This window comes from Ctenopharyngodon idella, chromosome 2 (assembly GCF_019924925.1).
Source record: "Ctenopharyngodon idella isolate HZGC_01 chromosome 2, HZGC01, whole genome shotgun sequence".
Classification (NCBI taxonomy): Eukaryota; Metazoa; Chordata; class Actinopteri; order Cypriniformes; family Xenocyprididae; genus Ctenopharyngodon; species Ctenopharyngodon idella.
Genome location: NC_067221.1, coordinates 30,566,294 through 30,580,414, shown reverse-complemented (window position 1 = coordinate 30,580,414; position 14,121 = coordinate 30,566,294). Strand labels below are relative to the sequence as shown.

General features: G+C 38.5%; 1 protein-coding gene across 1 annotated transcript in view; it reads right to left on the bottom strand.

The window, feature by feature from the left end:
• phlpp1 (PH domain and leucine rich repeat protein phosphatase 1) overlaps nt 1-14,121 on the bottom strand; it is a 43,109-nt gene that overhangs the window by 19,108 nt on the left and 9,880 nt on the right. The window contains exons 2-5 of the mRNA XM_051876229.1: nt 6,297-6,493; nt 5,111-5,236; nt 1,529-1,677; nt 1,111-1,257 (exon numbers count right to left, since the gene is read on the bottom strand). Coding sequence (XP_051732189.1) covers nt 1,111-1,257; nt 1,529-1,677; nt 5,111-5,236; nt 6,297-6,493 — 619 coding nt within the window. The remainder of the gene's footprint in view (nt 1-1,110; nt 1,258-1,528; nt 1,678-5,110; nt 5,237-6,296; nt 6,494-14,121) is intronic.

Sequence of the window (14,121 nt, the reverse complement as noted above, 5' to 3'; positions counted from 1 at the left end):
TTTTCTTTCTATGTAACCCTGACGTGTTTGGCTATATGTACTCTGTTTGTACAGCATACTTGGTTCTCATTAAAAAATAAAATTAATATAAAATATAATAATAATAAACAAATAATATAAAATAAAAATTAATGTGACATTTTTCCTTGGTAAGCAAACCATTCCACATGAAATAAAGTTTTTTTTTTTTTTTTTTAATTTTAAACACATTTAAAAATTTTATGAAGACAAACATATTTTGTTTAGAATAGCCTCCACTAATGAAACATTCACAATAAGACCAGAAAAGTGAATTCATGACTTAATTTCCATTGACTACGATCACACATTAAGTGTGAAGTATGTAAGATTTTTTATATTCAGATACATACCCAGTTTATTGTTCATTAACTATTAGTATGCCATTCATGAGTTTATCTTCCCCAAAAGTGTCCCCAAGAGTTTGGGGCGTGGCTACTGTAACAGGTGGAGCCAGAAGGTGTTTAGCTGGTGTGGAACCATGACTTCATGACTGAAGCTTGCAATAAGAAATGCAAGCCAAAATTTGCTGCATTTAGACCTTGAGAGAATAATAGGTCATGAACACGTCAAAGTGAACGGGGCGTTGCGATGCCACGCATTACAATAGACGCTTCAATACCATACAGCATCATCATGCACCCATTCAGAAAGACAAATGTATGAGTTTATAATGTTTTCTTTGAGGTGTCCATTGTAGACAGTTTCAAACTGTTGTAGTGTATCATGTCAAAAAATGTGCCCCAGTGCAGATCATTTGGATTGGTTTATTATAAGCGAGACGCTCCCATTTGTTCGTTAGTCCACTCAATTGCTTACTCATGACACATAACAACACAGCTAAAAGTATTCCTATTATGTTGGACATTTTATTAATAAAGTAGCCTACTTTTACCTGTTGAGACATGCCTTCACAAGCACCCATAAGAGCTGTGTTTGTGATGTTTGAGTTTGGAGAGGTGCAACTTGCAAAAGAGGCGTTTGCAAGGTCATTTGAAAATATACTTTATTTTTGTAATTCTGCTAGTTGCAGCCAATGTCGCAGAAAATACTTGCTTCACCTTTAAACACATCTGTGGCTGACACACTCACTTGGTCATGTTGCCCACATCAGGATGGATGGAGGTCAGGTGGTTGCAGCTGAGGTTGACCTCTGTCAGCGTGCTAATGGAGCAGATGTGCCGCGGGAAACTTCCCAGCTGGTTATTAGAGAGATTGAGACTCCGCAAACGGGAAAATCTGCAGGAGAATTTTAATTAAAAAAACTAATCAATTGAATTAATACAAATTTAACAATTTATTAAAATTGTAGCAATATAGTGCCCTATAAAATGTATTATTATTATTATTATTATTATTATTATTATTATTTTTTAGAAATTATTTAATACAAATTTATTATTAAAAATGCTGGAAATCAAATGAATGCTCAAAACTTGACTTTAATTAATCTTTTAAAAGGCAACCAAATGAAATTTGAAAGACAAGCTGATCTGCGAAACACACTGACCTCTGGAGCTGCAGCAGTGTTTGGTCAGCAGGCAGGAAGTTGTGTTTGAGGTTGAGATGCGTCAGGTCTTGACTGTACAGCAGGTTGGGCGGCAGTTTCTCTAGACTACAGCAAGACAGATCCACCGAACTGATCCTCTGAGACACCATCTGACAGACAGACAGGTCATTCATCAAGGTATGAAAACTATAATAGTATCTCAATGATACTAAATAACACTGGTTTTCTGGTTTAACAGGTGAAAATGGTGTGTCTCATCACTTAATATAGTAGCAGCACGCTCTCCTCAACAACACACAATCGTTCATGACTGACAACTGACTTAGTAAAACGCATTCATTAATAACACAGCACACGCCACCCAAAACATGACACGATCACATTAACATAGCAGCCTGAAAGCGCCTTTCCTGCCTCTTGTGAGGTTTTTCTAATCTGAGGGTCCCGGTGGGCAGGACAGCTCTCACAGCACAAGGTTGTCTCTGGGAAAGGCGCAGTAAAATAGGCTGGCCAGGCTTGCCCTACTTGCGTTTGTTTAGGATGGTTCATTCGTAGTAAAGTATGCTAAAGTAGGACTCACAACTAGGGCTTTTCACACTCTTCCTGTGATGGAATGATGGAGTGTCATTTTCAGGGCAAATGTAGCTTAGATCAGACCAATGAAAAGCTCCAGAATATCTGAACAGCTGCGTTTCAAGATTCTTTAAAGGTGCTGCAGTATGAACTATGTAAAGTGGTGAGACTGTGTATGTAAACGTGCTACAGAAGCACAGCGGTCTAAAGTCCACGAGCAGAAAAACGCACGTTGATTTACAGTAGGGGAATGTATGCACTTCTGTTAGATCCTACCAGAGTTTATTTCCCACGAGCCCTTTACAGTATGCTCAGAGCTGAAAAGGACACATATCAGTAGATAAATGCAAGTTAACGGCAAGAAAAATCCAAGAAAAGAAAAGTTCACCATACTGCGAGAATGGAGTCACATGGGTCACAACATAAATGTTTAACAAACATCCACAGGCCAGCTGTGTTTCAGACATACTTCAGTTGATAATGCTTGAAAGCTTAAAAAGAGGCTTGTTGCCAAACTTAATGTAGTCTATGTGAGTAAATAAGCCTTGACAATCATTTAGTCTTAAAGCACACATAGAGTGATCCAGAGCTTGAGTACGGATCACAAAAATTCTCTTGATTCAGTTGTGTTCGGATCTCACTACATTTCCCATTCACACTGTTAATAGAATGCAGCACATTATATTAAAGGTGGGGTAAGCCATATTTCAAAAACACTGTTTGGAAGTTAGTTGTACTGAACACCAACAACAAACATGTAGCCAATCAGCATTAGGGGGCGCATGACGGTCGAGGAGAGAGAACGAGCAAGAGGGAGATTTGAAGAAAGACTGCAGAAAGAGAGATGAGACACAGTACAAAAGAACTCAAAAGAATATCACTGGAATGGTTTATTAAGGTTTATGACTGGGCAAGCGCATTAGGACCCGCGTTAATATTAGGAAAGCTTTCCAGCGCTGGAGAGAGCTAAGCGGGAAAACCTGAAAACAGATGGAGAGGCTGCTTTGATTTCGCTTCACACGCGAGTAACACTGGGTTTGAGTGTCATTGACGGTCTGGAGCTGCTGTGCTATTGGCGGCTAACAACAAACTCTTGTTTGTATTTACTCTTGTGTACTGTATTTTCATTTTTTGTGCTTCCTTGTCGTTCGTTCATCATCTGCGCTTTATTTTTCGTGAAACATTATTTTGTTGCATGTCAGCTGTGATAAACAGACTTCCACTCTCGCATTGCATTTGTAACAGTGGCCAGATAGTGAGAGCTGTGCAGGTAAACCACTGCGCACTGACGATCGCTAGAGAATGCGGTGTTTAGCGTCATTGTTAGTGCACTTGCCTCGCCTGCCAGCAGCGATCGGGATTCGAGACCGACTCGGAGCAGGGTGGTTAGGATTGGAGGGTGAGTTTTGGAGGCGGAGCAATGAAGATAGGGGTGGGTTTGTTTGGGTTGATTTCAAATATCAACAGTGTTTTTGAAATATGGCTTAACCCCACCTTTAATGTATTATTGCTCAGTCCCTCCAGGATTTTCTTTACAGAAACACTAAAAGTGAAATTTAAGTGTTCTTTTATCAAATGTAATATTAAGAGACATATTGTTTAAAAGCTATTTCATTGACGTATTTCTGTGGTTGAAACACTGATTGAGCAATTACATTATACATTTCAGTAAGTTGTACTGTACCTTTCAACATACCCTCTGATGTTCATTCATGTTTATTTTGTGGTGTAACTAGTAGTAAAGAGGATAAGATGATCTGTTTATATGTCGCTTAAAGGTGCAGTAAGTGATTTCTGGTAAACGCTGTTGATATTTGAAATTACCAAAACATACACGCCCCTACAGCCTCCTCCCCCACATTCACGTACACGCTATACAACACAGGCAACGAATATGGAGGAATCTGCTGTGCCTGCCGCCCAAGGGTATGATGTCGTCAATAAGTGAAAGCAATTTGTGTTACAATGATAATAGCGATCACTAAAAGGGGAACCAAAAGAAAAAAATACATATATTAGGAGTATGTTGTCTCATTTTTTCGGACACTTTTTGACGACAGATTGTGCAGTGGTTAGAAAGTACCCTTATTTGTACAGCTCTAGCATGAAAGAATACAAATATATTTACATAGGTTGCAACTCGAGTCAAGTGAAGTATACTTTCCAAGGCTGTGCGTTCGACTGTGTGCTTATGCTAGCATACTCATAAAAAAACTAAGTATACCCAGGGCTTAAGAAGCACCAAAACTTAATTTATTGTTTGAATTATGTTATAAAATTGACAGAATTTGAAACCTGAGACTTGTTTTCATATCAAAAGTAACAATTCACAAAGCTTATTGTGATTAATGGATGGGAGGTGCTACAAATAATGTCAACATCAGCTGAAAACAGTATAGACTAAAATATCTTGGTTCATCAAAATGAAGATCGATTAAAATCGAGATATTGGAGAAGCGACATCAGAGAATCGCTAATCAAATGTGACCGTTTCTTAAAATTATTAAAATATTTTCAGTTGATGAAATTTTGGTGCATCACTAAATAAATACCTAATGATTATTTTATTGATTATTTTATATTTTATTTACTGCAAATCTACACAAAAAATGGTGCAAAATATCATCACAATTTTTGAGAAAAGCTGCAGCAATCAGAAAAAAAGTCCCTGGAAATCCTGGTGGTGGTGTCTGTTAACCTACTATTAATTATTATTATTATTATATTTGAAACTTATTACACATTTTTGTTGTTTGAATTGTTCACAGACCTACTTTCTAAAGCAGTTACTGACTTGGAAAAAAGCAACAAAAGGTACCACATTACTTCCATGGTTTTTGGACATTTACCAATGATACAAAGACAGTAACCATTCAGGATAATGGATGGTCTGTATCAAAGTTTTGCTTGTATGAAAATGTTGGCAAATGAGGCGACTCAGTGGATTTTGGATCAGCTGTAGTGTGTAGAAGGAGACACACACACACACACACACACACACACACACACCTTAGCCGCCTGTCTGTGCCAGCGCAGGTGTTCAGTGAAGCTGTCGAAGCTGATATAGTAGGTCTGACTCTGAGGTCCTGCCGAGCTGAAGGCCAAACAGTGACTGTGTTTCTTCACTTCTTCCACCTGAACACAACACAAACACACTCAAACTTACACATGAACAAGATACACTCCCCATGCAGTGGGGTAAAAAATACATCATATTCATAAGTGTCAGAAGTCTGTTTACATCAAGAGCTCAAACTATGATCAACAGCAGCAGTGATGCTTGATGTGGCAGAAAGCACTCAATATTTAGTCTAGCAGTCTAGAACATAAATGAACACTGACAGAGTACGAGACTTTAAACACACCTCTGTTTGTTTAGCACTTCATTAACTCTCAAAACCACCATAAAACTTTACAACTCACTAACCAATGTCCACTATGTCTGTCCTCTCCCTGAACTCTTGATTTAAGTGTTGCTCGTTGTTAAAGTAACCAGGATCTTGGGAAAGTTGCTTTATAAATATAACCTGATGATCAGTACACACAGGCAATATAAAGTGAAGGTACACTGTGAATATTGAAGTCACCTTAATCATCCCTTGATTATTTTAGTTATATTTATACTGTATTTTAGTTCCTACACAAAACATTTAAATTAACTTACACCATGGTCTATGTGACCATTTATTTCTGATGGGAGTGTGTGCTGGAATGAAGTTTAATGGACAGGTAGTTCCAGGCTTTTTAAACACCATTCTAAATGAATGAATTTTAAATAATGAATTTTAAATTCACTGTTATTTCCAGTATAATTTGTGTGCCGCTAAAATCAATGACAGCTTTAACTCATCAATGCTGGCAAGTTACCATGGTATAAGCGATGTAATCCATGGCTAGGTGTGTATTAAATAATTTTAATGCACTCCACATTGTGAAAATCATTTAATGAAAATCTATCCGTAGATTACCTTTTACTTGAAAACAATGGCAGTTTGGTCCAAGTTATAGTTTCTCTGGCTGGAAAAATGATAATTTTAAGCCATACATAGAATACTGTCAAAATGCTGAAGAATATCAATTCTTTTTTGACTACTTCTGCCTAGTGCACTTCAGGAGAAATGGCTGTAGGATCATTGGTTTGGGACAAACATTCCCCGCTGCCTAACGAGTAGGATAATAAGCCTGGGTTCAGTACCTTTCCTCCGATCAGTGGCAGGATGTGCATCTTGCCCGTATGGCTGGCCTTCACTGAGGACACCATGAGACAGGTGCCACATAAAATCACCTGCCGTCGACTCCAGCGGTTCACCGGTAGCTGCAGCTTTCCTTTCCGTACATTATAAGTTCCGGAGAGCTGGATGCGCTCTGAGCTCTCGATGCTGTGAGGTTTTCCTGCAAAAAAGAGAAAAAAATCAAGACATCTAATGCAGCTTTAGACGCACAACACATTTCACACTGCACAGTTGTTGTATGCATTTATCTATACAGGAAATGAACTGAGTGAAGTCAAAAAATTCCACAATAGCAAATGCCTGTGACTCTGGCACACTAGAAAAGATTAAGTAAAGTTCAGCAGTAAGTACTAGTAATGAGTGGAATTCAGCAGTCAGTACTAGTAAAGATCAGAATTCAGCAGTCAGAAACAAGAAAAGAGGCAGTGACATTCAACAGTCAGTACTAGTAATGAATGAAATTCAATAGTACTAATATAAAGCAGAATTCAGCAGTTGGTACTACTAAAGAGCAGACATCAGAAGTCAGTACTAGATGAGAGAAAGTAGAGTTCAGCAGTCACTAGTAGTAATAATGAGTGGACTGAAGCAGTATTAAGAGCAAAATTCAGGAGTCAGTACTATTTATGAGCAGAAGAATTCATCAGTCAGTGCTAGTAAAGATTACAATTAAACAGTAGATGCTAGAAAGAGCATAATTCAGCAGTCAGTAGTACTAGTGAAGAATTAGTCAGTACCAGCAAAGAGTAGAATCCAGCAGTCAACACTAGTAAATATAACAATTAAGCAGTAAGTGTTAGAAAAGAGTGGAATAGAGTAGTTCAGGTTGGGAACTGCATTCACATGTAAAGATACTTTCAGTTTTTCAGGAGTGTTCCATCTGGACTGAGTTTACATCAGCCATAGAGAAACATATGTACAATATGTTCTGCATGTTCTTGACTAACTATGCAGCAACATTTCTGCTTTCACCTCTTTTAGGCAGAGCAAGCAAGATCTGACCCAAAAGCAGCAGTAGTATGTGGGTCAGGACCCCACGGTACGCCGCATGGAGCGCTGCAGCCCACTTTACAGCAAGACCATCAGCAAAGGTTTAACATGACACCCATTCTTATTCATAAATAACAACACCTCAGATCTGCATAAGAACATTAACTTTTTCAGAGTAGGGAAATACAGACATTGCTTCATGTTACACACACAGCTTCATGTTGGTGAACATACTGATTCACCGCAGTATTAAACCACTGTATTCGTGAAGGTTTTTATTGTTGTTAAAAAAAGATCAGCTACTTGATCAATTACTTGTCTCACTCGAACGCCTTAGTTACAGTGTTTTCTCTTGTGTTATGTGGTGACCTGTTACAGTGAATGAAAAAAAAAGATGCTTACAAATCTTGATGCTATAGACCAGGCATAGGCAATGTCAGTCCAGAGTACCGATGTCCTGCAGAGATTAGCTCCAACCCTAATCAAACACACCTGAACAAGCTAATCAATGTCTTCAGGATTACTAAGTGTGCATCTCAATCAGCTCCCTAGTTCAGTAGTCAGGGAACTGATCAGGGAGTCAGCCACATTCATTTACACAATATACTGATTCACAACCTAGGAAGCTAGGGAGCTGACTGAGACGCAGGGTAAGGCTACAGGCAGGTGATTTTTTTTCAGGGTTGGAGCTTAAACTTTGCAGGGCAGTGGCACTTCAGGACCGACGTTGCCTATCCCTGCCATAGACAGACAGACAGACAGAGAGACCTCACATGGATCTTAAGCATGATTTAGGCGTGTTGTGCTTTTTCCCTGGGCGAGAGGAAACCACAGCCCTTCCTGCTTAAGAGCTCTTCTCTGACTGACATATACACCCCAAACTAGTGTTGTCACGGGTGAACTATCCTTTTAATGCATGGATCAGCAAAGCTGATATCACTTCAGCACAAGCTCACTGACTGAGTGAAAACTCCTGTTATATTCAGGGGTGTGAAGTAAGGAATAACAAATACTCACGTTAATACAAAGTTCTGTTGTGAAACTCTAAATGGCTGTTAGGTCCTTAACTCAATCTACTTGAAATCACATCATACTCTGTAGAGCACAGATGATTGGTTCCTGCTGTATCAGTAGCCCATGCGCTCGCTGCTCAACCCTCAAATACTTGGTCAGCCTTTGCAGCACACTTTCAGAAACCCTCCACCTTCCCCAGCTCCACCTGTATAGATCACCTTCATCATTTCAAGCTCAACATTTTTGTTTCATTCAGTGTTGGATGCTGCCGTTAGAGCAGCTTATTCGCTGAGACCGCCGCGGCCCCACAACGAGACGTGTATTTGTGTGTTTTCTCTTTTTTTCTTTTTTTTTTTTTCAAAAAGTTTTCCCAGAAAAACTTCCATATTTAATGCAAATTTTTCCTTACAAATTATAATATCAAGCATAACCATTTAAGTAAATTTAGCTGTGTAAAAGGTAGGGGATGATGCCCCCTTTTAGAACAATGTTTTTTTTTATGTTTAAATTGTAACATATTCAGTGGAATGGAATTACATTGTAGTTAACTCACTATCTAAGCCTATTTCAGTGCATTCGGTGAGGTAAACTGTTTGATAATATCAGTGATTCTCATGTCTTTATCACAAAATGCTAAAACTGGCACCATTTTGGAGAGAAATTGGCTCTTTTTAATCTCTCTCTTTTAACCAATCTCTGGTGTGTGATGCTGAACTCTCATATGAGATTCTAAAGGTTTTTTTGGTATTATTTGCACTATTCTGAACATTGATATTTTATGTGCAACAATAGCTTGCTCAGTGTTTATTAATTAACGGTGCTGTATGTCATTTTTTGACTGTACTAAATGACAAAAATACAATGTGTTTGCAGAGATTTGGGAAACATGCTAAGTTCACATACTTGTTTCTCCCAAAACAATGTTACAGACAGTTATTCCACTTTGAATTGTGCGTTCCGTGTCAGAATGCTTTTGTTTTGATCTGTGTGATCCCGCCCACTGCCAATTTACCCAATAGTATTTTGACACCCCGGGTTGCCAGTTTGCGGAAAACACATTTTGTAGCCACGGAAGCCAACAAACAAACTAGTTTTATTACTTGATGTATTTTAAAAAGTTAAAAATTAAAACTGTTGAATGAAAGATATTTTTCATTATTTCTGACAAAAGAGTACAGTGTGTATGTACAATGTTTTCTACATTTTTAAATTGCATTGTACAGTGTTTATTATAATGGGGTAGAATTTGCAGCTCAGTACTCACTACTCACTATATTGAGCAGATTATGACTAACTTAAACGCCTCTGAATGGCCATTGCATTCGTACATTCAACTAACATGTCTATAATTGGCTACAATGTAAACAGTACTTTTAAAAGTACCTTAGTTCCTCATATTACTTGAGCACATTTCCCGTTAAATTCAAACCATCACATCTGATTAGCAAATAACTAATTTACCAAGTCAATGAACTGAGTCCCACATTACAGAATTCATATGAATTTTCCACATTGCTGACCTAAAGTGAATCATTCCATGCTGTAGTAAATGGGACGCCCCACTAACTTGTCTCCCAGCCTTATGGATAACTCCAAGGACATAGACCCTGCGTTCATGGGTCAGCAGTCTGTCCTATGTTTGAAATGGGCTGTTTTTACACACCTCATCCTGTTTTGATCCAGTCCTCTGAGTATCCGGCTCAAAGCAGAAGAGGGTGTGTGTCCAGGCTATATTTGTCCACGTTCTGCTCGTGTGGCCTAATGCACTGGTGAAACTGCCTATGTGACATATTGGGGCTAAAAACTCCTGAATAATTTCTTTTAGGAGTTTAAAAGGCTTGTGACTATGAGTGACATGTTCTGGAGAGGTTCGGCACACCACCGCAGCTGCATTACACAATCTGATGATTTTCATCATTTTTCAAAGCATAATATGTAGTTGATGCTTCCATATTTTTAATTTTTTGGGGATATATTTTGATATTTAAGTATTGTATTATCAGAGGAAGCATCATTTCAACGAAACAGAAGAGATGAGAATATTTTTTGTGCACAAAAACAAAACAAATATAGTTACTATATACTTTTTACTATATACTAATATACTTTTTTCAACAATTTCTTCTCTGCCCTGTCATTCTCATACGTAGTTTACGTTGAAGACACTTTGCAGAGCTTCCAGGTTCTACGTCAGAACGCCGGCTCAGCATTGGCCGGCTCCTGCATCAGCATCACACGCATTCTTCGTGGTGCTTACGTGAACAGCGGTAGCAAAAATAAGACCTATGACTGGATTGACTGACTATTATTAAATGAAATTATGAAATTTGTTGATGTTTTATGCATACATTTTTATAAAGAAAATGCTTTTATCTTTAATTTTTGTATTGAAAGAATGGTAAACACTGGTAAAATGTACCAACGATCACATTTTAAAATTAATACTTTTAGCATACCATAAAAATAACTTGTAGCCCACCTGAATTATGTAACAATTAGGCTATCCATCTCAGTGAAATCCATGTAGCCTACCAAAATTTCAATAACAGCAGAAGTGAAATATTATTGTAGTTTTGCAATCTGAGTACCGTCTTACATTTTTAATATCACGTACCGGGGAAGTTTGGCCCCGTCAATGAGGCACACAAACATGACAATCCGCGGCTCTTAGACAGTAAGCTTTTCTTTGACTGTTAGAGTTTTTAAGACTGTCTTTTTGCACTCGCGATCTTCTAACATTACACTCTGATACACCGTATTTCTTGGCACACTCGTTTTACGTGTATTTGGCGCCACCTATTGTTGCAGGTGTATTATAGATATGTAAAGGCCGGAACACACCAAGCCGACGGTCGGCCGTCGGGCAGTTTTTGTTCGTCGGCAGACTAAGTTTTCTCAGTGTGTTCTGCACCGTCGGCTGAAGTTGGTCCTCGTTGGCTTTTTTTTGGCCGATTCGAAATGTTGAATCAGCGTCGGAGCTCGTCGGTCTGTCGGGCCATCTGATCATTCTGATTGGCCGTTCAGCTACTGCCACCTGCTGGTACGGAAATGCATTTCATCTTGCACAGGCGCAGAATGATGTGCTGCTTGGCCGTCGGGTGTCGAGCGTCGGTTTGGTGTGTCAGGGCAACTTTGGACACAGACACTGCCGACGTGAGCCAACCCCGCAGTCTGCTTTCGTCGCCACTAGTTCGTCGGCGTCGGCTTGGTGTGCTCCGGCCTTAAAAGTCTAGACCCTGAATATAAGGCCCTTGGCTTTCCACACAAACATGGGTATTTTCAAAACCGCAGCTTTTTCTATGCGGTTTGGCCATTTGTCCACATGCAAACGCAGTATCCGATCACTGAAACTGAACTTTTTTGAAAACTCCTGCCAGGGTGAAGTTTTTCATAAACTCCGGTTGTAGTGTTGTCGTGTAGATGGTGAAACCGGAGATTTTGGCTTGTGACGTCGAAACCAGAACTGGTAATAACCTTTTTTCCAGGCTTCTGATTAACCAACATGGCTTTACGGTTAGGTTTATATTGCCACCTGTTGGTTTGGCATGCTCTTGACAGCGCTTCATAGCGTGTTTTTGCATTTTCATGTTTTTTTTTTTAAAATTGGGGAAAAACTCAAAATACTCATGTATGTGTGGACGCCGTACACGAGTGGATGCCGTCGTGGACGCCGTCGTGTTTTTTGGGCCGATTCAGCATGTAGATTCAGCGTTGGGCTGTCCCACTGATTGGCTGTTCAGTTTAGTGAACGAGTCGAAGCGCAAGAATAATAGCAAAACAGTGAGCAAACAAGTCAAGGCGGTACAGACAGAACGCTGCTCTAATTTTACGTCATGTACCTGAGATTGCAACATGCCGTGCTTCGATTGATGTGCATTTGGATGAAATATGTACGCCTTCATGGAGTGAATCAGGATAAGATTTTCAGCGATTAATAAATTCAGCTCTGTACCTCATACAAAACTGTTATATACCTCCAAAGAGAGGACTGCGACTGCAACACATCATCATTTTGACTTCTTTTGGTATGGATTTTGACATTTTTGCAATAAATAAATTATTGTGATTACACTTGTCTGCACTTTATTTTACAGTATTTACATATGAATTTACATGTACTTACCTAAGCAAGTACTGGGTGATATAAGGTAACTACATGGGTTAAGGTTAAGGGTAGGTTCAGGGTTAGTACCTAGTTATTACCAGGCATTGTAATTACTATAATAAGTACATAGTATGTACATGGCATAGGGAACAGGACTGCAAAATAAAGTGCTACCCTTTTCTATCTATTATGTTTTTTCTTTATAACTGTACATATTTTTAAGAAATTGATATGGGTAGGTTTAGAGGTAGGAGTGGGATTAATGGCTCAAAAATATCTTTTTAATGCTATATTGTTACAAAAAGTGTCATTTACCTACACATTTCTGTCCATTATATTTATTCTTTTAGTATTCTCTATAAAATGTTTGGGTTTGGGGGTAGGGTTAAGGGATTTACAATTCATCTATAAAATGGTAAAAGGGCAATTATGGAAATATCTTTATGATTTAAAAGATTTGTAAATATTTTACATTTCTTTAGCTGTAAATACGTAAATGTTTGATGGCTGTATGAGGATAGTCGCAATTACAGTACATATATTGATGACACACGGGGCATTCAGATCCCCACAGACACACAGAGAGGCTGGAGGATTTGTTGTGTCCTCTAAAGTTTCTCACAGAGAGGAGAGACAGACAGCTCAGCACAAAGATGCTGCTGAATCTCCTGAAATATCATCTGGATCCAGATGCTCAATACAGCAGTTATACACAAACACCATCTGAGCCTCTACTGCAGTGCTTTACCAACCACATCACCAGCCCACTGCGCACTGCACACGCCGCTGATCACACTCGCATCTATATGAAATATATAGTTCAGAACTTATTCATTCATAAAACATAGAGAAAAAATTAAGAAGGGATACCTTACAGAATCTAAAAATTTGTAGTACATAAGAAAAATGTAAGCAAAAGAGAAAATACCACATTTCTTAACCAATATGATTGCTGATCATTATTTTAATGTTATAGCCAATAACCCAGGTGAAAAAAAGTACACTTCCATAATATACTTAAAGTGCTCTATTTGTGCACTAATTTTGTACTTAATATACAAAAAAATTTTCTTTAGTACTTCTTAAAGCTGCATTCTGTAAGTTTTGCCTCTTTGTCGCCATCTCTTTTTGAAACCTGCAATTGCAGTTATTTGCGGAATTATCATCTTTACGTGGGTTGTGCATCGGCACAGCGCAGATGAATATGTTTTGAGGACAATGTATGGTTGTCAGTCACCACACCGGTGTGGATACTGTACTACAGAATCACAGACTGTAGTGACCAAAATAAGAATTTTCACCGGAAAATGTCATCTGAACAAATAAGTAACAAATCTGCCACTTGGTGATTAAACAATGGTGATTAAATCTAATGATAGCTGAGCTCATATCACAGCAAACCATGCAAATGATTATTATTGTAATACTTTGTTCTCAAATTGTTAATGATAACAACTTTAGCATTGCTTAACTACGTGTATTTAGTGTGTATTAGCGTTACCTGTAGATTTCAATTTCTGTACAGTCTAATCTCTAACAATAATTTGTCATACCATACAATCCGCCATTAAAATGATACGTTTAATTATTCCAGCTGCTGTGAGAAAAGGCTATAAATGATCCACCATCTGCAATTTAGCCTACTAGCTGGGACTCGTCCTTTATGTAAACAGACGTGA